Source organism: Liolophura sinensis, chromosome 6, assembly GCF_032854445.1.
Source record: "Liolophura sinensis isolate JHLJ2023 chromosome 6, CUHK_Ljap_v2, whole genome shotgun sequence".
In the NCBI taxonomy this organism is placed as follows: Eukaryota; Metazoa; Mollusca; class Polyplacophora; order Chitonida; family Chitonidae; genus Liolophura; species Liolophura sinensis.
In genome coordinates this window covers 5,801,974-5,827,713 of record NC_088300.1, presented here as the reverse complement: position 1 = coordinate 5,827,713, position 25,740 = coordinate 5,801,974, and the positions used below count along the sequence as shown (strand labels likewise).

At 36.9% G+C, this 25,740-nt stretch overlaps 1 protein-coding gene across 1 annotated transcript; it reads right to left on the bottom strand.

The window, feature by feature from the left end:
* Nucleotides 1–327: 327 nt before the first annotated feature.
* Nucleotides 328–25,740, bottom strand: LOC135466396 (WD repeat-containing protein 26-like). The gene is given in 15 exon segments (XM_064743843.1): nt 328–2,897; nt 5,096–5,269; nt 5,649–5,778; nt 7,055–7,133; nt 7,538–7,652; nt 7,655–7,682; nt 8,758–8,877; nt 9,544–9,684; nt 10,178–10,316; nt 10,910–11,066; nt 11,839–11,936; nt 12,498–12,634; nt 13,584–13,640; nt 23,358–23,457; nt 25,349–25,740. Coding segments are annotated over 15 exon segments (1,716 nt in total). The 5' UTR covers nt 25,552–25,740; the 3' UTR covers nt 328–2,859.

Here is a 25,740-nt window from a genome sequence, read left to right as displayed (position 1 = left end):
GACTGAGGAGAGATCATTTATATATATGATGTATCACAAACATGGAAATTTAGCCCAAAATGGCACAAACCACTGACTTGTGAGAGTTCAGTACAAAAACTTCAACCATGCATATATAATATTATACCAAGCCATGACGACAGCAGATAAGGTCATAAGTATGTGAAGGGTACCAAGTTAACTTGAATGCAAAATCCTATTGCCTACCTGAACAAGATGTATTCATGTGTTAGACTAAAGACACTGACTGCTTGGACATAACCTCATACAATCTGTTTGAGGATAACCTGGGCCAATGTCCACAGGGAACAATCATCCACAGGCCAGAGGAACAAATGATAGAATCTAAGGGAAGGAGACAAAGCACTTTCAGTTTGGCTAAGGTGTGTGTGTTTGATTCACTTGATGTACCGATGGTGGATAATAGCTTAGGCACTGTCCTTGGACTTATACCTCTAGCTGTCTGTTGTCAGCTTTAGGTATTTTAAGATACTCATAAAGCTTTTAGCACTATTGTTTTTACTTACTCTGCAATTACCTTGACCTAGAAGAAAATCAAGAAATCTGGTACGGTTTTTCTTTTTCAGCTTTTTTAAACGAATACATAAAAAAATATCAGAACATTTTTTCAGTCAAAGCTAGCTATTTTTAGTTCTTTAGAACTGCTTTCATTTGAAAGATTTGTCTATATGCAAACTTCTGTTAATTCACTTTGGATCAGGTATGGATTATTTCTACACTCAGTTTAAATAATAACCTTTAGACCATTAGAAACTTCATTGAAAAACACTGTAGGCTTGCATTATTACTTTACACTTGCTCTTCAGACTGCTGCAACACAGCTAATTTTTAGATCTGCTATGAGGCATGTATGTATCTTCATATGTCCCTTGTTGTACTAGGTTCATAAATACATCCACATTTGTACATTCCCCTAAACTTGAGGTCCTGCTTCTTTAGGGACATGACCACATTTGGATTGTAGGCCTGCATGTACAAGCACTCTAACCTTTAACACTTATCAAAACAAATCTCAATAAATGTTAAGTGTAATATCCGTAAATGACAATTATGTTACACATTAAAATGATGATCTTCAAATTTGTTTGTGTGATTATTTATCTCGCTGTGTATCGTAAAATTTTCCATCAATGGAATAAAGAATTATTGTGTATGAATATATTAGATAAGAAATCTGGCCATTTCTTTTTCCAGTAAAATCTTTAACCATGGCACACCCTTGAAAGGAATAAGCATTTTTCAAGACCTCTGTAGCTGTGAAAAAGCAATAATCTAATTATTAATATGCACATAAACTTGTCCACTTGACATAATCTACCCTAAAATGTTGTAGGCCCATCTAAGTCACATAGGTAAGTAATACATTACATGTACATATCCAAAATGGGTAGACTGACATGTACGATCTATGATGTTCTTAATTCCACAGACAAATTGGCACTTTGCATATAACGGAATGCATATTTTGTAACAATGCTACTGCAGCATAACAGTAGGCAATAGTTGATAGTGTTCTGTTTATGTTCAGGGCAAGAGTGAACTGGTGGGACATGAATCACACTGGGTCAACTTCACGCGTGAACATTGGTAGAAATGGTTGTACATAAATATGACGAGATGAATAAACATAAAGTGCAAATGAAAACAAAGACGGCACCATATCTCCCAAAGATACAGACCATTCTACTAACTGCCAAATTAATTAGAAAATGAATACAAAAAGGCCACTTGGCACGGAGTCAGTACACTAGAGTAAAGATTTCTGTCACTGACTAATACATACATGTATATGGAAATAGGACATTGTCTTAATACACGCAGACACATTTGGTGTGAGCCAAAATTACTCCTCTCTGCTGACAGAATCTGCTTCCACAAAGAAAATGAGAAAATAATCTTTTCAAAACTTTTGATGTAAAAGGACCATGTGTGAAGCATGTAAGTGTACTGAAGGATCTTATGCCAAGACTTCCATTTTGCAGCACTCACAAATATAGAGTAGGTTTCCTGGAACAGCTAAATGTAGAAATCCAATCTCCTTTATATGCTGCAGAACATATCAGAAAAATTAATGCAATTAAGATTTTCATGTTAATGAAATGACAGAGTAAGGAACTAAAAAATATAACTGCCAGGTTTCAGAGCAAGCTGAAATTGTTTAAACAGAAACATTACGATACTTATCAAACCGTAATAATATGTTTCATTCTGTTTCAATACGCACTCTCATAAACTCCAGTTTATGCATGGCAGTGGTGCGCAGTATTTTTTCATGATTTCACTGTAAGCATCCCATGTAGTGGCCTATATGTATTGTTCATGTTGTCCTTGATAAACATTAATTGCAGGTAATCAAAAACAGTTCAGTCTGCTTTCTGTAACATCAGTGATATACTAACACTGGTCACGCTTCTAGCAGTCACATGATTGATCTAAGAACAGGACGTTGGAATTATGCCGTGTTTTTCTTCCTTGATCCATCTTTATGTAATTATATGTAATATCCCCAAATTTCTAACCCCAGTAAAAAACACTTCAGCCTACACTAAAATCTGATAAGCTGGCAGATGCAGACATTTAAATCACTACATTTCTTGACTGTCACACAGTTTTCTTTCATTTGCCTACTGTTGAAGTTTGCATTGTTTTCTTGATCAAGTGTGGTGGTCTCCTTCAAAGGTTGTTTAAAACTCAACTGTGTTTATTGTTATCCTCATAGTACAAAGTCCATTAGAGAGGCTTTCACTCCTGGATTGCTTTATGTACAATATATACTCAAGACATATAGAATATATTTATAGTTGGTATGTAAAGTTCTGTCTCTATTCCAGCCTTCTGCTATACTGGTGTGCTCCTACCGGACTCATTTTCATTGGCTGAAATTAAAAGAACAGAAAGAGAGGCAACATTCATTTTGGGCACAGTTATGTACATGTAATGCATCAACAATTTATAGCAGCTCCTTTGTGCAGATTGCACACTCTTTTTTTAAAATGAATTATGTGAATTCTAGTAACATGAGCTTTATTCCTGAAAGCATTACTATCCCAAGTTTAACATTGCTTTCTCCATAATTATGAAGAAACATGTACATTTTTGAAGAGTGACTCATCATGTATCATTCAAACAAATGAAGTGTGAATTAAAGCAGATCCCCAGCAGATTGATAGTTTGATGTCCCATGAAATGATTCTGCTTATTTCAAACATAGAAAACGGGGGGAAAAACGGGGGAGAATTTAGTGAAAAACATCAGCAAATCTAATCTACCTTGAACCTTGTGACGTCACAGTGGTACATGATCTGCAGGTATGTGAGGCATCTTTATGTGTAGATCACAGATCACAGGAGACAATCGCTACACATTTACAACTAATTTCAAAACTATTTCATGCCTATGTGTGGCTTATGACTGCAGTAACACAACAGAAGACATTGTAAAGTTAAATACATAGACTGAAAAAGAAACACTGAGAAAATATGGACAAGATCTCATGAAAAACACTCTTCGATTATGAAGGACTCAATCACAGTTGTATGAGACCTGCTAATTCAGACAAGCCTTCCACAAAAACTAACGAGTTTATATCCCAAAAATAAGCCAACAACAAAAAAAAAAATAAGATTTCACTCCCAGAATGCATAAGTTATCTAGTTACTTGTTTGTTTGAAACAGTAGGATGACACACTAACTGTAGGGAGCTGCTAGTCTTTGCCCTAAAGCGACCACAACGCTACCAGGCGGCCGTCCAGCTGAGTTCACCTACACCTACTTTCAAATGGTACAATAGCAATAATATGGCTTCAGTATTTCTGAAGTAGCATTAAAGGAGATCCTCATTAACTTTACTTTCACTCAAAATGTTCCATAGACACAGTATTTATTCTATGTTAGTCTGTACACTGCATTCAAAAATGTATTAACTAGTTCTATTAAAAAAAAAAAAAATAATGTTGGACCTTTTGCCTATCTTGTTGAACGCCGTCTCCAGGTGACGTCTTGCCAGGAAGACCAGCCTGGATTATGTATTGAAAGCCTTGCAATGCACCTACAGCACTACAGAGTACCCAGACAAAATTTAAATTGCCATTTCCACGAGTTATCAATCACTGTTACCATTCAATACAATCCCAGCCTTATTTGTTTTTGCAGGTGCTACTTTTTGAAATCAAGAAATACTAACTCGATTGCTATTTTCAATGGTGTTGAGCAACAGACTGTTCTCATCCGTGCCACTCACGATACATTGGCCAGACTGCTTGGATCTTCCTGACATAACAAGTATCGCTTGACTTTGTTATAAAAATTTATGTTCTACTGTGAAACCATGCCAAATTCTCCACGGGTACTACCATCATTCCATGGATGTCCAATTTGTGTCAGCCAAACCAGATGGTAGCGCGTCTGTGACATCTATGGTGGTCGGTGATTAAGTGAAAATCGGCCATGGTATCACTCATCAGCAATGCTGGACCACTACATGCTTTTCAAGTGGTTGTATCTAATGCAAGTCTCTTATCTTTCAAAATATTTGTTATAAAACTGTTTTACTTATATGATTTTCAGGGTGCTAGTTAAAAGGTGTACATGTAGGGGTAGTAACAGATTAAGTCACACCATGGCTTCTGGAAAAGCGTGAGTTTTGTATGGATTTGTCAATGCCTTGCAAGGCTTTCAATACATAATCCAGGCTGGTCTTCCTGGCATGACATCACCTGGCGACGACGGTCAACAAGACAGGCAAAAGGTCCAACATTGATTTTTTTTTTTTTTAATGCAACTAGTTAATATATTTTTGAATGCAGACTAATATAGCATAAATATTGTGTCTATTGAACATTTTGAGTGAAAATAAAGTTGATGGGGATCTCCATTAATGCCACTTCAGAAATACTGAAGCCATATTATTGGTATTGTACCATATGAAAGTCACTGTTGAAATTAAATGCTGATGCATGTTCTCCAGGCACAACCATTTCAACTGTTGTAAAACCAAGACACTTTGCACATAAATACATATGTATCTCAACTGTACACTGGGGAAGACAGAAAGGAGAATTGTCAAATACTGTACCTAAACTGGATTTATCTATAGGCCCCCATATCCGCACAGTGCCGTCATCTGAGGCAGAGGCCACCATGCTGGGGATCTGAGGATTCCAGTGTACACTGTTAACTGTCCGCGTGTGACCCTCCAGAATGGCAATTGGCATTTCACGTCTTAAGTGCCAAATATATACTTTATGATCTGCAGAGGCAAATGATAAAGGTGCAATAGAATGTTGGGCACACTGAATATGTATCAATTATTAAAATATGCTCAAATATTAGTTACAAAACCTCTGTGTGTAGTAATTTATCATGGCTAGGAAATCTTTGGAAATATTTCTTCTCCACTGCATAAGTCCACTTACACATTCAGGCCTAATCACAAAGTTTTTTTAATTCACCACAAAATCACTTAATTGCAAACTTTTGATGTTCAAAAATCTACGCAGTTGTATTTAACCCTCTGTTTCCATGATGTGAACGCCCAAAAAAGGTGCATGCAGTTACTTGAGAGTAAGATACACGTACATGTTGTATACACGAGTCCATACATATATATTTCACTGTAAAACACTGACCTTCACTGCCACTGGCAATGAAGTCTTGATTGAGGCCGCCAAAGCAAGAGTGAATGGCGTAATATCCCTGGGTAACGCCCTGAAACTTCCGAACTAAACATCGATCCTTTATATCCCACAAATGAACACCCTGCCAAATAAATAAAACAAATATTATCTTCAAGCCTGCCAATCATGCAGATACAAAAAATTAAAATTTCCATACTATACTATACTATAGATTGAACGTGTAATTTGGATTTTGTTTGTCACACTATGGCTAAACCTACTGTGATTCACTAGAATACTGTATCAAGAGGTAATAAACGCACAACAACCCATAAAGAGATCACACAACAAAAGGAAAAATCCATACTTAAATGATCGCAGTGCCATCACCCTAGTGTCTGCGCAGTTGATTATTTTTTAAGAATCCACACTTGTGAGATTGTGGTTTGAGTGGTGAGGGGTGATAACTTGTATCACCTGAAAGCGCCTTCTGGTATAAGGTAGAGATGGATTTGAACTCAGGAATACAAGGCTTTAAAACATTCCAATATCCCACTAAGCTATCCGGGAAGACAAAGCAACCTTCTCCTTTCAGACGAATTTAAACATTTGTTGTGACGTCAATCCTTTGTCAAACTGATCATAAGAATGTTATATATGAAGGGTTTATTTGTTTCTGATCAATGTGAAATTCATTTTCTGACAGTTTTGTTCTTTGCCTTCATTTCAAGTACACCAAATGCTGCCAGTGTGAGAAAAGGCTGAGTAGCATGATCTATTCCCATAGGCACAAATATGAACAGCAAGGTGAATTGGTGGGTCTAATTTGTGGCATTCTGATTACGAACATGGATATCTCAATGCCTGGTTGTGTCAATGTGACAGAGATTGTATAATCTATTATCAGACATCCCTAGATTACATGTAAGCTTCAAAGAATTCAGATTTACCTTCCCGTATAATTAATCATACACCAAGTCACTGTCCATAATCTTACACACACAGCAATAATCTATATAGAGTACAATAGACTGGACTCCCAGTGGCTAAAAGCTCTAATCCTGTTGCACTAAAACTCCATGCAACATTGTCACGAAAGATCAACCATGCTACGTATTATATTCTACTACGCAAATAATGTGGCTCACGAAAGAGCATTCATTATTATTACTATTTGTCTGACAAGACACCACGCAATTCTTGAAAAAAAAATCGATAGTTGTTACATTACTACAAAAACGCTTAAGTTGACACAACAACTTGCAACAGTTGATTCTCCACTACAGAATTTCCTTTGGTAAGCTTTTCTCACTGAAAAAGACAAATTAGAAAAGAAAATGGCTGAAAGTGGTAAACCAATGAACTCAATAATATGAAAGATACAAGTACACAGATGTATATTCAAAAAATATACCCACCTGAGTTGCTACATTCAGCAATGCTAGTCTGCCCGCTTCATTCACAGTGAAAGACATGACAGGATGGTCCTCTTGTATTCTGAGTGTGAAGAAACCATTATAAACCTCTAAAACACCTTACAATTCAGGAGTTATTTCATTTGGGTTTTCCATCAGTACTGAACAATGTTTACTGTATAATGATAGTTGGCTTTAGAGATAAGAGATAACTAATAAATCACCTGAAAGGTAACCATGGTAGACCACACTTGAAATACAATCTCATTGGTGTTTTACTAATCATCTACATATTTCAAACTTAGAACAGTGCTTTTTACTCAAACTCACATTATCCCATCATGTAACAAATTTCTATATTTCTGTGTACAGAAAAAAACAACAGAATAAAACTCATTTTCATGTACTACACTACCTGGACTTGGAGTTAAAGACAAAGTAAAAAGCGAATGTGAAACACTTATGCATATGACAGGGACAACTTACAAATTAGTGTCTGAAAATTCATCGAAGTTATATCCCCGAATGCGATGATGTGTGTCAGCAGCTAACACTGTCTTGCCATCGTTCTGACAAGCCAGGCACTGGACTCGCACACCTTCCAATTATCTAAAACATTACCATCTAAGTCCTGAAACAGAGAGAAAATACAGAATCAAATAATTACAATACACATTTGAGAGAGGAGGGTTGTCTTTGGTGTTTTCAGTACAGGGAGAATGGTGATTTAGACGCTGTATTTACACTATGATGCTGGGCTCAATTTTAAGGATTTTTTCCAGGTTGCCCACTTGTGAACACTTTTCTTACCACGTGAGCTTTGACAAGATTGCAGCACCTGAGGGAGCTCACTGTTTAATCTGTAATGGCAGTGTCAGTGAACCCATTCTAAGAAACTCATTTCTAAAGACATTCTGGTTGCCTCCTGCTGGATTTATTCACTGACCAGAGGTCAGCTCTTAGGCATATGGCTCTTGAAACCAGTGTAAATCACATATATAATTCTCGGGTAGCTTGATTCCAGATGGCATGTCTCCCAGCTAACATAGCACAATGTAGTGATGGTGGCCGTGAACCAGGATAACATGATGATTGCAGGAAATTAAATTTGCCCATCAAAATTTTATGTCTAGCACAAAATATTCTGAACTGAAATTTTGTAAATTTAACTCTATGTACAAGAAGAGATTTATAATAGTTTATAAGAGGGCCCTGGTTATTGTTGACTCAATTTGGGCTGGGCTAAGAATAGTTTCAGCATAACATTGGCACTGGAAAGTACATGTGGTGTGTAATCTGCAGCCCTGTCACTAGAGGACAACATCATGAAGTCCACTCCAGACAACGTGTGGGGTTGTCCATCAGAACTTGGCCATAAACGTAATTATCCACGCTGGATTTTTGAATCAGGATGCCAGATGGGAGGAGGGCTGGGATCAGGGTTAGTTAATAGCTTCTTAGGTTTGATTTTTTGTCCGCCAGTTATTTTACACTAGGAACTTGTGATTGTCCGCAGGGGAATTCAGTCCTGATGATGCATAATGACTTCAAAATTCACAGCTGGAGGACAAGCGTAGACAGGATGTACATGTCAGTACAATACCCACAATGGCCTATCACTGGCTTGCTACGAGACTCATGACTGTCACTTTTTCTTTTTTTTTTTTTCAGTACAGGTAGAGCATTCATCAAGGGAGATAACTTACACATTGATAAAACTGTCCTCTCGTGCCACCAGTGACAAACTTCTTGCCATCTGCATGCCAGGCTGCACTGGTCAGACTGTCTTCCGGAGACTGACTCATTTTAACTTTAAGTTCCCCAGTCTACAAGTAAATCAACTCTGAATGACATCACAATTAATGTTTTCCAAAAGCATCTCAACTTTATATCTACAGACTCTTCTCACAACAAAAACTACTAGATGAATTTCTGTGTCAATGTGCTTCTGTGAATCTATCAACAAAGACAGCATAAGGACTGTGCCGTGAATGTACATCACAGACTGTAAAGTTATATCTCCCCATATTTCTGCAATTAACAGCAAGAGTGACATTCACATATTTATGATCAGAAGCTGAGCAGAACCAGCAAGACCAATGCACTTCTTCCAAGTATACTATAACACAAAAAACACCCTTTACCATTATATGCCTGGAATACTGCCACTGGTACTTTAAAACCAAATATTTCAGTTATTCACTCAAAACAATGTGTAAAGCTTAATATCATGTACCTATATGTTCTGCTTTAATACATTTCCTTGCTTAATAATCATGGCTTGTTTATCAGGTTCTTGGCCAAGGTTTGTGGTTTATGCTGGGCGCACTGGTTCCTTCCACCGACAAACCTTGCTGCTGTCATGTACACATAAGTGAAAAATTCTTCAGCACAGTGGTAAACAATAATCAATTTAATAAATAAATAAATAGACAAACCAATGAAGGCTGACAGAAATTAACACTGGTGCACTGAGTTTCGGTATATCTTACCTCTACATTCCATAGCCAGAGCTCGGAGCAATCGTCTGGTCCACAGGCTATGATAAAAGTGCTATCTGGACTCCAGGCTAAATATGACACACCATAGGAATGACCCTCACAGGTCCTTTTATGTCTCAGATCATGTGTCTCCTGAAAACACATAGCTCCTGGTCTGAACAGTCAGACTTAGACACCAGTTTAACAACAGTAGAGGAGCAATGTTATAGTTTATAACCATGGCAATCATACACAAATTGACATATGGAGGCTCTCTTTACTATAGTAAATAGTCCACCCTATAACTAATTATAATGTCTCATTACCTCATATAGTAAATACATAAATGTGAAAACTATTTTGATACAAACTTTGTGTACATATGATGTTGTACACGTAGATAAGCAATATTCAGCTTGAGTGAACAATGGCTTTGGTTTACAGAACTACGTTATTCTTTAACAGCTTATTATGACTCCCAGTGTTCAAACTGTATAATCCATTATTGTTTGAGACACATTTTTTTTTCAAAATAATGGTACACCAATCATTATGTGCTGAAAAACACTGTATGCACAAAGTGTGGTAATGTCAATACAGCATCCAACATTAACCCAATTGTCGACATAAGGAATGGAAAACTTACTTGGTCTATGTCCCAGATAATGACTGTGCCATCTTTTGAGCCTGTGGCTAACTTACTACCGTCTGGTGAGAAGCGACAGAACCAAACCTCATCACAGTGGTCGTTTAAAACTCTAATGGTATTGCATGGAAATTGGTCTCTACATAAAACACAAAGAAATCTATAAAGAGAAAATTTCAACAACTTCTACAACACATGGCTTCAAGGAGATCTTTTTCATACATTACACATTTCTATCATAGATTACACTTTTGTAAAATACCTCAGAACTCACTGAGCAAACATTCTTCAAAGAGTAGTTTGCTTGCATATTAACACAGCTACTAAGATTTCTGCCAGTCCTGTTCCATAAGAGAACTGTTCTGGCATTACTTCTTTAATCTAGTACAGTGTATACAGTACTAAATCACCTTTCAGTAACTGTTCAGTAGCATCTAGGAACTTTTCATTCTTATCAGCCTATGTGCAAAGTCAATCCAAATTATTTCATAGTTACAATCAAATACTAAAAAATTTATGACCGTTTACAGCCACCAATACCAAGAACGTAAAATTTGAAGTAAAATGTATTTCATTATAAATTTGACTCAAGCCATGCTCAAGGCTTGTTCCATGGCAATCAGTTTCATAACTGAAGAAAATTTGTTCACGTTTCAAAACATATTACCATCAAGAGTATCATGAGTACATTCTGTCAGTAGAGTGAGAAATGAGTACAAATGTGTTACTCACTTGTTACAGACATGGTCTATGAGGAGGGAGACTGAGTCCAGGTTGTTGTCACACTTGGTGTTGTGATAGGGGCACCTGTCCTTCTGCAGCTCTACAGCCTGGTTTAAGAGGGTAAGGAGGCGACGTGGGGGCAACATCACTGACGGTGGTAAGAATGCTGCCAAATATAAACTAGCACAGCTACAGGCAGGTCTGACAATAGCATCGCAATTGGCACTGTCGGTGATATGATACACGAACATCTTGGATGGTTTAAGTGACACATGCAGAACCACAAAAGGCAAGTCATGTATCAATTTAATCAAAATCAGATATGAATGAACACTGATCAAACATACATGTACATCTGTATTGATGGATGATCTCTGTTAACAATAGCCATGAAAGATCAATAACATAACATAACCAACCAATCTATACATACATGTATGTTGCCAAACTTTTTGCTGAACGCATTCAGAGACTAATGAGCCTTTATGCTTCCTGTAACATGTATGTGTACTTCATAGACCAAGCAGAGATGTAAAGAGTATACCATCCATTAAATGTAAACCAGGAACAATAAAACAATGAGCTGTGCTTATAAATCCATATGTACTCAAAGAACCATGAACTGGGATCAATATGTGATCAAAATGGCACCAATCATGTCATCATATTTAGCACCATGGAACAAGTTCTCACACAACACCCATGATATATGGACATGAACATTTTGTAAGGGAACTTACATTTCTTACACATAATCTCATTGTCTTTTATTTTGGTGCTCAAACACTTAATTTCAGCTCTATTTTAAAGCAGATTTCACAAATGCTAAAACATTTATTACATGCTTGAAAATGGAATGTAACAGTAATAGATAAACAGTAGGCCTAGATACAAGCATAAGGTTCTGCACATTATTTGCTAGTATGTATTACTATTACCTTGAAGTTTTTCAATGACTACTTGTCTAGAATTGAGGCCTTTTCCTTCCCAGTTGGCCATCTCCCTTAAAGCCTGAGGGTCACTACACATCATATAGCTGAAAACAAAATACACAAATGTAACAGTTTGTTTGTACATGTAAATCTATTTTTAACACAGATGTAGATGATGATTCAAGATGCCAGATTAGCAATATAATCTAAACTAACAGTTATGTCGCCTGTACTCTTTCTATTTAGTATTTATCTATTCATTTGATTGTTGATTCAATGACAAACTCAAGAATTTTTCACAGTCCAATGACAGTCCATTTTTATGGTGGATTAAACCGAAGTGTCAACTATAAACCACCAACGTTTGGCAAGTCTCTGACAAACTTTCACATGTCAAAAATGAACACCATATTGATGGATAACAAGTGGTCTTCAACATTACACTGTATAAACAGCCACCCAAGCATCATCAATGGCTTCTTGTGAAAAAGGTCCTACAAGCAGTGAGAGCGGATCTGTACATATTCCCTGTCAAAGGTCATGACTGAACCGTAGCTTGTGTGTCCTTATGACAGAGAGACAAACATCTTAACCACTCTGCCACAACCCACAAGCCTCACAGGCATCTAACACGTTGTTTTTTCTGTATCATGAGGTGAACTTACGAGCTGAGTTCATGAACTCTCTCTGTGTTGTATCTGAGGGGTGTGAGCTCATGACGTAGACAGTGCAGTGCTTCCATCACCTTCCCATCTTCAAGGTGTTCTAAATACTTCTGTTCCAGCAGCAAGAAACGCATTTTCTGTAATGTGATTAGAATATCAGCCGCACAGGTTAGTATAAATCCAAAATCATATTGGATTTATGTACATAAGCATTCAAAATACATACACACTGAAACAAGAACAAAACAGCACCTGTAAACATAAAACACTGTGTAAGATCTGCTCAGGGAAAATATGACATGAAACGTAACTTGAGATTTTATTGATTCAAAGAAAACAATTTAAAAGCATCTGAGAACATGTCCTAAATGACACATTTAACTGACTTGATTGGTGGTTTAAACAAATGAGGAACAAAAACCACAATATGTCTTTCACTTAAAGTTTAGCATTTTTAAGTGACACAAAAACACAAAAGAATTTTTTGTGAAGTTTGATTAACTTCTATCAGTAAAATTTAAGCACTGACATGAATCATTTTAAGGTCTTTATGTGCGTCAGAAAGTGCATTTTTATCTACCAAATTTTAGGTGAAATACAGCAACTGACAAAAATTCTGACACACATGTGCACTGTAGATGATTTCATGAGCAAACTGCCAGCTCTACTCAGAAATCCCATGCATGATTTTAAGAATATCCTGTCCACCATTAAGATAATCATGATCATGTGCTGTATAGACATAACACATGGGGCCATGTTATTCATAATTATCTCTTTTAAACACAGACATCTGGAGCTCTTCAGCATGGAAACATCCTTGTATAATGTACATGCAGCTAATAGTCAAGACTATTATCTTTTTCTCCCCTAGTCTTATTGTAAATATTGACTGTTACTAGGGACAGGCAGCAAATGTTGCTTGAAGGTTAATATGTACAATAATCTATACTTAATATTTTACATGACAAACAAAAAGACACCAAAAAACATAACCATATCATGTTTGTTAAATACAAAAGAAACCGAAATAGTAGGCTAGGTCTGTAGTCATTATTACCATTACGAATGAAGTAATAAACTCACCAAGATGCCCTGTGAACACTCCACTAGAGATTTGAGCTCATTCAGATCTGAATCTGCCTGTGAACAGAATCCAACACATTAAACATCAGTTAAGTGGTATATGAAACTTGATAAATTCAATATAGTGCCATCCTGGCTCTAACTCAGGTAGCTACGAGTTAAATCACTCCACATGTTTTACACTGTACATTATTGACAGAGCCTCTCCTGTGTTCATGTGTAGTGGACGAGTGTATAAACCTGAATACATGTATTCCACAGGTACATGTACAGTAATAACAACGACTAAACTGGTTACAACAACTTATTCACATCCAGCCAAGACCTACATGAACATGTAGCATAATAATGTCATCAATTACATTTGTGAATAGGAAGTGCAATAAAGGCAAAAACGTACACGTCTTAAATAGGACATGTTTTTCAGTCAATTTTGACATAATTCATCTGCAAGATTTTAAATCATCCTGCCAAAGTTCTTTTATTAACACTGAGTGACAAAATTCCTAGGAAATACACTCATAGGTCCGTGTCTATTTATAAAAATGAATCACCCTGAAAGAAGTAATCAAGAACAAATTGTATATGTACATGTAAAATGGAACCACAAAAACATGAACCCTATAAACATCCCAAGATGTCCTGGATGGTCAATTCTCAGAAAGAAAAGTGATTTGATTGGAAAAAAAAAAAAAAAACAGGATACCATCGATCCGTGTATTAATGCTATTTACCTGTAATGCAGGCTTTTAACAAAAGAAGAAATACGGGAGCAGGAGAAGCAAACTATAAAATTTGCTTACTTTACTCTAGCCAAGGCCAGCCAGAACAAATATTACATCTACGGTACATGTACTGTACAAGTTAAGGGAGATACATGCACGCTGTAGCAGAGAGACACTACCTTTATACATGCACGCTGTAGCAGAGAGACACTACCTTTATACATGCACGCTGTAGCAGAGAGACACTACCTTTATACATGCATGCTGTAGCAGAGAGACACTACCTTTATACATGCACGCTGTAGCAGAGAGACACTACCTTTATACATGCACGCTGTAGCAGAGAGACACTACCTTTATACATGCATGCTGTAGCAGAGAGACACTACCTTTATACATGCACGCTGTAGCAGAGAGACACTACCTTTATACATGCATGCTGTAGCAGACAGACACTACCTTTATACATGCATGCTGTAGCAGAGAGACACTACCTTTATACATGCATGCTGTAGCAGAGAGACACTACCTTTATACATGCATGCTGTAGCAGAGAGACACTACCTTTATACATGCATGCTGTAGAAGAGAGACACTCCCCTTTAATTCTTATTGACCATTTGGACAACTGTTTATCAATTTGCGCATTTCTTTCATCACTCCCCTATTTTCTAATGAACAAATTCCCATCCCTTGCTTTGTAGTCTGGGTTAATTCCATTCAAGACCATCTTAAGGATGGCCTAATTTTTCAATCTAGAGATGTAACCCAGTAGCATTCCATCTCTTGCTTTCATATGCACATCTACTGTTGTAAATTAAGCCAACAGAAAGCTGGCGTAAAAATACGCCAATCTCACCTATAAGCATGGAAAGCAGATGAAGTACACGGTAACTTGCAAATTACAAGACCACTTTATTAGAGTGCATAAAGGCTGGACTTGCAAATTGATCATGTCTTCATAAATATTGAATGTTCCATTATTGGGGAAAACGACAATGAAAACATGGTAATGCAACACCTTTCTGACATGCACATACAGCCACTTCCATATTTATTTGGTAAAGCATTCACAATTCAATAACAACAGAAAAACTATCAGTGTCCTTGCTTGTCTTCCACTAATATATTTTGCATACGTGAGTTCCCAAACATTCACAAACAAAAGCCCCTTTTGTGAAGAAAAAAAAAACAAAAACGAGAGGTTGAATAAGAAACTCAGTTATATGTAGACACTTCTCGGAGTAGACAGGTATATTTATTTACCCATACATATTCACATTACATAAGGTTTTGTTATCTGCTATCTTAAATCTAACCTGATTTACATGGATAAACATCATGTTTTCATTCTTAAATGTGTGTACTACATGGAAGAACAACCAAATTCGTTATCAACTGTGTGCATCTAGGTTAATAAGAAGATATTACACAAATGCTTATTAATTGTCCAAATTGATTGACATTGGAAACCATGTAATACTAAAAGCATCATTTCCATCATGAATGATATATGTGTATATTATTACCACAAATATGACAAATAAAACTTTAATAATGGCTTTGCTTTATTTAATCTGGCTTAATCCATCTCAATTTGAAACCTAACTCTTTAAACCACACAAAAATACTACCAATTCCTTCTTTACTTCTTAAGGGTATTGGCAGATCCACATACATGTGAAGTTATTTTCCCAAAACCAAGGTAAGTAAATATATAAATGTAGGTATACACTATGATGCATATCAAACATGATATGAGCTTCTACATTAGTTGAAGATATACACTTGGGTGACATCTGGTGGCCAAACTACAGAGTGTACTTTATATGGCACACAGACATCCTGTATAAACCATGTCCATTTCTGGCATGTGTTGAATATCTATGAACTGCAGCGCATGTAGGTTCACCAGTGAACTGACCAGATGGCCACTGCATTGTAAAAAAAAAAAAATCAATGCAGTTTTACACATATGCTTGGGACTGGTTTGTAGCCAGTCAAAACAGCAGGCAGGAGCTAGGTATTCCCCAAGGGGCAATGTTAACTCTAGATGCCTGCTCTGCCCAGATGTCAGACAAGCACACAGACTAGAATGAGTGCAGAGGCAGAACAGTCAAGGGTTATGGCATTAAGTTACACACATCTCTTTAGGTATTATCTTTGTCAGCTGTGGGTCAGTAGGGAATCAGGTCAGCTGCCCACTGGACACTACTCACATCTACATATATACAGTATGATAATGTACGGCTGGCCTACATCTCATTGCAAGCCTGTATTGTACAAGTATACTTGAACATCTTCAGTGACCACCAAACAACTTTCGAAGCATTCTCCTGGGTACAGTTAGGCACTTACAACATGATACTTCCTAAACCCATTTGTTGCATAGTCAACACTGTCTGCATGCGAAAGGGATACAACGCACAATGGGATGATAATTGAAACTACAACAATGAAATGCATATACATTATATGCACAAAATATTTTTTCAAATTATTAAGATGCATTTCTGACTGATGTGGTGCAAGCATCAACAGCAATAGCTTGCTTTAATGACTAAAACACACCAAACAACTAAATTTCAACACCACCTCTTTAGCATTTACTTTATCTTCTGCAGTTCACAGCATAAAATACATGTACATATATGTCATGCTTAATAAATACACACACAAGCAAACTTGGTGTTTGCTTTATAATTATTCATCAACAGCATATTAAATTTTCTATATCCCCAGCATCATGAACTCATTTCTTGAGTCTGGTGGACTAATGTTATTTGTTCAATTAATGATCATTTTAATTGTAGTTCTAATATATTTTCATAAATGTAAATAACAGCATATTTCAGTTACCACTGAAAATAGTTCACATGAAAATGTATTTTGATGAAATTTCGTTCATACTGTGTACTTTCATATACCTTATATACATACAGTATATAAGTACACGAGTACATGTATGGTGAATGTGGACTATTCAGGGCTATATGCACATAATCCCATGTACAGCACTGGCTACTACATCATATAACACTCTGCTGTGTTAAAGATAAGGAAGTGAGCTTAATACACATACATATATGTTAATGTATGCTACACTACAGGTTACAGTATGTTCTTACAGAAATAATAAAACTTTGTACAGGCAAATGAGCGCGGATAAAATACCCTCATTGCCATGCGAAACATCATGAAAGATCAGTTTAAGTAGACATTATACTATCTGTGTCCAGCACTTTTTTTATCCTGCCAATTCACACGGAACAGCAACCTTGAAAGGCAGGGACAACCTTGAAAGGCAGGGACGTACACTGTAATAGTCTTGACATGTATATGTATGTATATCACACACATGTGCATGCACAGGCACTAAACTATACATAAAAGACTGAGTCATGTGCTTGTTTTGTCTTTCTCAGGTTCTTGTATTACCTACCTACATATGCATGTAACAGGCTTTAGGGATGTTGTTACGAAATATTGAGAGCAAAACACAGATTCAGGGATAGTGAATCACACGCTATTGCAACGAATGAATGAATGCTTAGGGTTTAACATGGTACTTAACCAATGTTTAGTCATATAAAGACAAGCAGTCATCATGTGTGTATAAATGTATGTATACTGTGTCTTCTTGTGTCAGGGCGAGCCCATGCTGCCAGAGTGCTGCCGACACTGAAGTATCATGCTGAAGACACCAGACATGACACCCCACCCAGTCACATTATACTGACACCGCGCCAATCAGTCCTGTTTCCTTGCTCTAATCTCTCAGTGCTGAGCCTAAGCGAGGCATCAACAAGTACCATTTTTAAAGTCTTTGGTGTTACTCAATATCCATGTCCCTAATGCTGAATTACATTTTCTCGGTTTTCAAAACTTTACAGAACTTTCTAAATATTTTTCTGTGCACTCTTTTTCTTCTTTCTATGTACATGTATATACAGCATGTACATATGCTGACTTTATGTTCACTTATGATTTCATCCCTTTAACCTAAATTGATCTAACACTAGAGAGATGTGCCCTTCTGAAAAGTGTGTACTTTGGGACATCAGTCCCCAACTGCATATTTGTGGTAGTAGATCACTAGGGATGGGACCAAATATCATTCCCTGGTGCACAGGTAGAAAATGCCCTGGTATGAGTACCGTAATCAGAAATTCTTCATTTCATACTCTTACCATAAATCATGTATACTGTGTGTGTATATATATATATATATATATATATATATATATATATATATATATATATATATATATTCCTTGAAAATAACATGAAGTTTGAAACTGCAGTTGAAATATAACAGAATGTAGAAAGTTGAGAAGGCATTTTATTATGTTTTTTCCTATGTAATTCCTCACCAGGGGATCTTTCTCTATTTCTTCAAAAATATATACATAATCTTTCCTTTATAGATATACATATATGTAAGTGTGTGTGTGCTGTCATTTATAATAAGGTATTATCAAGTCTTATCAAAACACAATGCAACACAAAATAAAACCAGTGACGGAATGCACTAGATTGGCTATATAAAAGATCATGTTACAAAGGACAGGATGATCAAAATACATGTATAACTGAAGTTTGTTATAACAGCCAACTGGTTGAATGCAACCTCTCCTGTTGTATTGCAGTAACTGTACACCCAGTTATATTACAGCTGTATGTCTCAAAAAAGAGGATGAATAAACATTGAATGTACTAACAGGGCCTAGGCCACTTTATCTTTATCTGACACACAACCAAATCACTTGATTGGCTGTTTCACAAAGACAAAATAAGGCAGATCCCCTACTGCACTAAACACAAGATCAAGATCAAGACCAAAAGAGCTCAGCTTCAAAAGCAGCCCATGCTGTGGAAACTGAGGTTATAACCTACAATGTACCTTGAAGATGGAAAGGTAAACCAAGCAGTGTGATAGGGGCAGTGTGATATTTATCAGCATTATGCAGGTAGAATATACTGCAGTGCATCATATCAACAAACTGTACTGGCATTTATTGATAGCATTAAGTCTGTAATCAGTTGTAATGAAACTGGCATGAACACATGTCCTTTCAGAGATTGCACACATGCATATGTGCATGTGCATGTATATATATACATATATATATATATATATATATATATATATATATAATCACATAGTATGTTATCATGAAACAAAATACTACTGAATACATTACAAACACTCTTCCCAAGAGGGGTCCAAAAATTATTGTGAGGTATGCTACATTATACATTTCAAATCCACGTCAATACATGATTGTCATATTATCTTCTGTAGACCTTGATGTAACAATCTCTTTGGTTCAACTTGCGAAACATGCAAAACATACCATGACCCATATTACCTATATACATGAGTGCATGCAAATACATGTACATGTGTATCTATCAACACTTCTGCAGTCTTATTAAGCAATACTTAGTATGTACATGCACTCAGTATGAACCAGGGCTTTGTTTAAGTTGCTGAACATACTGTAGACATCAACAGAAATTTCTATAAGTAATATTTTGTTCACAAAATCACCGAAACATGTACACATAGTAATACATGTACAGGCAGAGAAAATGAAGAAAGGGTGTAAAGAGAAATGACAAGAGAGTGACTGACCTATCTTTGGGAGCAAGTGTTAAGCTACAACACCTGGCTTGCACTGCCAGAGAAGTGGGTCACTCACAAAAGAACAGTTTCCAGCCCATTAATTCCTCTTACACAGTTACCCTTCTCAAACAGCTTTAAAAACACTAGAACTATATGACCTCACAAAAACATTTCAATAGCAAAGTTTTGAATTTAACAATCTGATAAGTGTAAGTAACCTGCATCATAAACACTGTCCATGTGATCAGCCACATGATATAGAAACTCTACTTAAATGGCGGCACATGCTGATTTTCATGTAGCTAATTTGTCAGGGTTCTATTTCACACAAAATTACTCCACTAAAAACACAAACAGAAGGTTCCACTTCACCTTGATAGTATGTCTTTGCATTTTCTTGTAATGATCAACAAGGTGTACATATAAGGCCAAAATTAAAATATTGTTGGTTTGATGTTACAAGCCCTTTATAACAAAAGAGAGTCCTGTAAAGATGGGGCGAGCATGTGAAAATATAACCAAAATCCTGTCCAGCTGATACTTTTAATGGAGTGAAGCCAAACCTCATGACTAGATTCTTTTCAGTCCAACAATTTTCCGAGCTAGTATAATAAAATCTATTCTGAGAAATCTGTATCCATTTTTCTAAATTTCCTAATTTTAACTGAGCTTTGTGAAGGATTAGACATTTATTCCCTCCTCAATTAGACCCAATACATCATTCAATGTTCATGCTTGTCTTAAAGTCTGAAGCCTGTAAGCACCCAAGTGAGCCTCAGCCAAGATTACCAGCTTGGTCCCAATTTACACTGTCTAAAAGTTTATTTAAGAGGAAGAGGAGAGCCAAAATCATGTTGTGTTACATGAAGATCGAAGGCTGAAAAATATCATCATTGTCTTCCTATGTGAACTTCCTTGCATCCATTTACTACATCCACTTCACAACAATGTATCAGTAAACAGATACATTTTCTATCCACCAAAGTTTTCTTGGCATCTGGCTGTGATGATGTCAATGACTGTTTAGGAAATTATACCAACATATTCTCAGCTACATGCTCTGCAACACAGAGTTTTAATGAGCAGAAAAGGTATCCCCATAGCTGAGACTAACCTTTTCTCAAATTTAGGGATCTCTCGAATGGTATTTTTCCATACCCACAGAAGGGGCTCATGTGGGGGCCTCTGACACAAGTGAAATTAAAGTAATAGAATCGTGGGTGCACACATAAAAGGGGATCTGTTGGGGATTTTTTGATAATGTGCATTTAAAACAAAAATATTCCGTTTTGAAATTGCTACAGCTGATATTATGGTGTAAGGTCTCAATCTGTCACTGCTGTTATATCAGTCGATGACTGAATTAATTTAATTTACAATAAATACACTAGACGATCTACGAATGTAGGTTACACATAGAACCTCAACTTGAGGAACTTGCCCTTGGAAGCACACTGTATAGGCCCGAGTCCACGTGTCGTCAATGTTTGTAAACATTTTTGTGTCAGAGCCACACAATTCTCAGATATTCAATTCCTACAGACTGGGTGGGTTTTTAAGGTATGGCGTGGCAAAAAGAATTGGTTCACGGAAGAATCTACCTTTTGCTGTCATAAGACTTTGACAGCTGCAATGTTCACAAAATTTCCTTGAACATATTAGAATGATTATCTCATAAAATGAGTAACATATCTCGAAAGAGCATCCGTCACCTGGACAAAGAATGACAATTAAAACAATCGGCAAAAAAACCCAGCTAATAAACAGAAATAACATAAAAAATTTGACACATGTAAAACCACAAAAAAACAACTTTTGGTGGGGCTTTTTTAAAGGGTCGGTCGCATAAAATCAAACATATAATACTTTAATTTTGGCCTAAGCATATATGTATGTCTGTTATATGCAAGCTTACAATGTACATGGAAATCTTTTGATTTAACCCATGACTCATACACACGAACAGGGACTAAAGCTACATGTACATGAATATGTAGTTCAACAAATCCAAAGGAAAGAGAAGTACATCAATAACAACACACATTACAATGCGTGAACATGTACATTGCTTATGTGTTCCAACATTTCAGAGCATCCCAAATGCCTGACTGTGCAGTGTCAAGGCCATGTACTTGTGCACTGCTCCCATACAGCACAGATGCAGGGTACATATCTGCACAGGTACACACATGTAACTGCTGCAGCCAACTAAAAGCATACAACCTTTATCGCATTCACAATAAAATTGCACATGTACATTTGCCCTAGGAGCACCTGTACAAAATATTTAACAGGTATATGCCTAAATTTCATTTCATTTATTCATTTGATTGGTGTTTTACGCTGTACTCAAAAATGTTTCATATATACAATGACAGCCAGCATTATGGTGGGAGGAAACTGGGCAGAGCCTGGGGTAAACCCACGACCATCTGCAGGTTGCTGGCAGACTTCCCACTTACAGCAGGAGAGGAAACCAGCATGAGGCCTGAATTTCAACAACAGAGGGTATATAGCTGTGCACATATACATGTAACAAAGAAAAACACATCTCGTTATATCATCATTTATATAATAAACATATACATAATGTGTGTACAAGTGCCCATACTTTTCCACATCTCTGTGTACATGTACTTATCTTCAGAGACCTTGTAAATGTATATACATGTACTGTTCCTAGAGGAAAACAGACATGTGGGTATTTGTGATCTTGATGCACAATTGCCATGTGCCTGCTGCAAAGGCAATGTTCTGTGTACAACCAACACATGCATTTGGTTTTCAAACGCCAAGAGATCAGAGCAGAGTTTACACATTTCGTTTAACCTAGCCACATAACGCAGACTGCACATGAAAGTACATGTACTCACATATTTTTTACACTCATAACAGAGCAATATTACCTGTGCTAATCATAGCTCACAGATCACTCCTTAACTTATTTCAGTGATAATGCAGCGATTTACAATGTATTTATTTATTTATTTGATTGGTGTTTTATGCCGTATTCAAGAATATTTCACTTATACGACTGTGACCAGCTTTATGGTGGGTGGACATGAGCTGGACTTGAACTCACAGCAACCGCATTGGTGAGAGACTCCTGGGTCATGGCGCTGCACTAGCGCACTAACCAACTGAGCCACGGAGGCCCCCGATTTACAATGTATATGTATATCATCAGACATATTATACTTCATTATTACAAAAGTGAACTGGGCCATAAGTATGCAAGTTATTCCAATCAATATGTTTTTTTTTGGTTTTGTTTTTTTCTCCTGTTAATACCTTTGAAGAGAGAGTTGGGTTGAGTTGAGAAGAGTATGAATATTTTAAAACACCTTTTGTGTCTACAACTGTTAATCACTCTCCCGGTGTAAGTGATACTATAGATTTATGTGATTTTTTGTGTCCTACCTTTTCCCAGTCTCCATCCAAGATGTGGACCCGGAATTTGGCGGCGGCAGTGTGTTCTAGCATACATCCTGACTCAGCTATCAGCTGCTCTGCTGTGCGGCTGCAAACAAAAGTTTTACATCATGCAAAGCAAATTTTAAACTCTAACATCATACATACCACTACTGAACATTTGGAAAGGTAGTAACAATTTAAAAAATCAGGTTTTCATATCCAAAACACTGAGTCAGAGTCATGTTAGCAACTTGTTCCAATGACTCTGTGAACTGCAGCACTGTTAACTGCAGCTCTGTAGGCAGGTGCCTTGGTAAGACTTGTAAGAGGACAGAACCAGCCAAGTGTATATTATCAGTTCCTACATCAACTGATGCACTTTACACCAAACACCAATATTTTGCTTAGATAACCACAGTAAAGACCTGCAGGTAGACTGGCATGGGGAAACGTACTTCAACTAGCCAGGTGCCATAATCATTCATTCATTCAACTAGCCAGGTGTACAGAAATGTGTCATAGACTGCACTATTTTCATCCCTATTACATGCCATTCTTTTTGTTTTTTTCCTTTTATTTTCAGAAAAATCTGGATCTGTTTGAGACCAAGTTTATAAACGGCCAGTGTTCAACATTTTGTAATTGTTTGATTTATGTTTTACAGTAATCTGTTCACAATTCAAGTGTAGAAATCAGTATCAGTCAATGTGCTATTTGCAATGGAAAGTCTGTGTTGGAGTCTGACTACAGGAATTTATGTGGTCGGGCAATGCTGGTGTTTAAAGTTGTGCCAATCACTAACACTTACATTGAGAGAATTTCCTCGTCAATCTCCGTCATTTGTTATCATGGACATAATCACTGATTTTCTTGCATAATCTGTATTCTTTTGATTGCTTAGGTGTGTGACGATTAAAATGTTTAATATTTTGTTCTCTTCAGAGTGATAACCCTAACAAAAATTTAGGCCTGTCATCCAATATGACTTAAAGGTGTGAAATGTGTTGAATTCCATTTAGAAACATTGTAACACAACATGGCACTGTATACATAACAACAAACAAAAAATTATGTGTCTGAAATTATGAATATTTGCATGATTCAAAGTATTCTTTATTATGGCATGGGTTCAATTTGTTTATCAGTGAAGCTGGCCTTAACAATGAGCCAACCCAAATGTAGTCATTACTCCCATTTACACCAGGGTGCCTCCGTGGCTTGGTGGTTTGCAAGCTAGCGCAGTACAATAATCCAAAAGAATTTCATTAATGCGATCACTGTGAATTCAAATTGCTGGCTGCAGCTGTAAGTGAAATATTCTTGAGTATAGCTTAAACACCAATCAAATAAATAAACAAATCCAACAATTACATCAGACACATCCACACACAAAGGGTTAGTGGTCTAAACTAGAGCGATATAAAATGGTTAGCCAGCAAGGACGATTCATGACATGTATGCATTCAGCACCATATACAGTTTAAATAGGTCCCTGCATTACAACACTGTAAAGTAGCTTTAAATGGATAACGGTGCATAAATAAATGCATTGCAAGATGAGAGTCTACAAAACTAAAAGTAGATGCAGGTACAACAGAAGAAATGAAGCAGACATGGCAGTGTTATGCATTCACTTCACTGATTTTGTAGCGCTAATGTTAACCTGACAATTCTCTAACAACAGGTAGCAATCCAACAGATTATAACAAAACTATATATCCTACATGTTCTACCAAAGTGTTACTCGCTGTGATGATGATTGCTGAATTATTTGTATGACTAAGTTTCTGTATTAAAATTTCCATGCATATATTTTCTCTGCAAGTTAAATGGAGTTGCAAAAGAGAAGATAAGAGAACTGTCAAGTGAAATCAGCTGATAACCTAGAGAGATGTGTGTGACAGTGTGACGTTGCATCTATTTATGGCCGTATAAACAGAAATGGGCGACAAGCTGGCAGCATAGAAACACATTCACAACAGATCCTGACGTCTTACTTCAAGCCCAGTCCCCTCAAATGCTGGCCGATCAACCGGACTATGTCTTGGTCAACTCTTGACATTGGTCTAGTTGATGTGGATTTTTCTGTTTCTCCGTTCATCGTCCCATTAGCTGCTGCAGAACAGGCCCCGTTTTGCTGGGAAGTCGTGGGACTCTGCCTGGCTTCTCCATTGTGCTGTGGGCAGCCATTAGTCTGCATGGTACCAGCTGATAGTCGTTGCTTTTTACGCGGTGGCGGAGAAACTCCACCGTCTTCCGATTCGGACGACGAGGCCAGGCTTGCTTCAGGTTTGCTGTGATTTGTATTTCCAAAATCATACAAATCCACAGCGAAATTTTAATGCAAAACACTCCAGCCTGCTTTAGCTGCCTTGTCCCGATACACCAA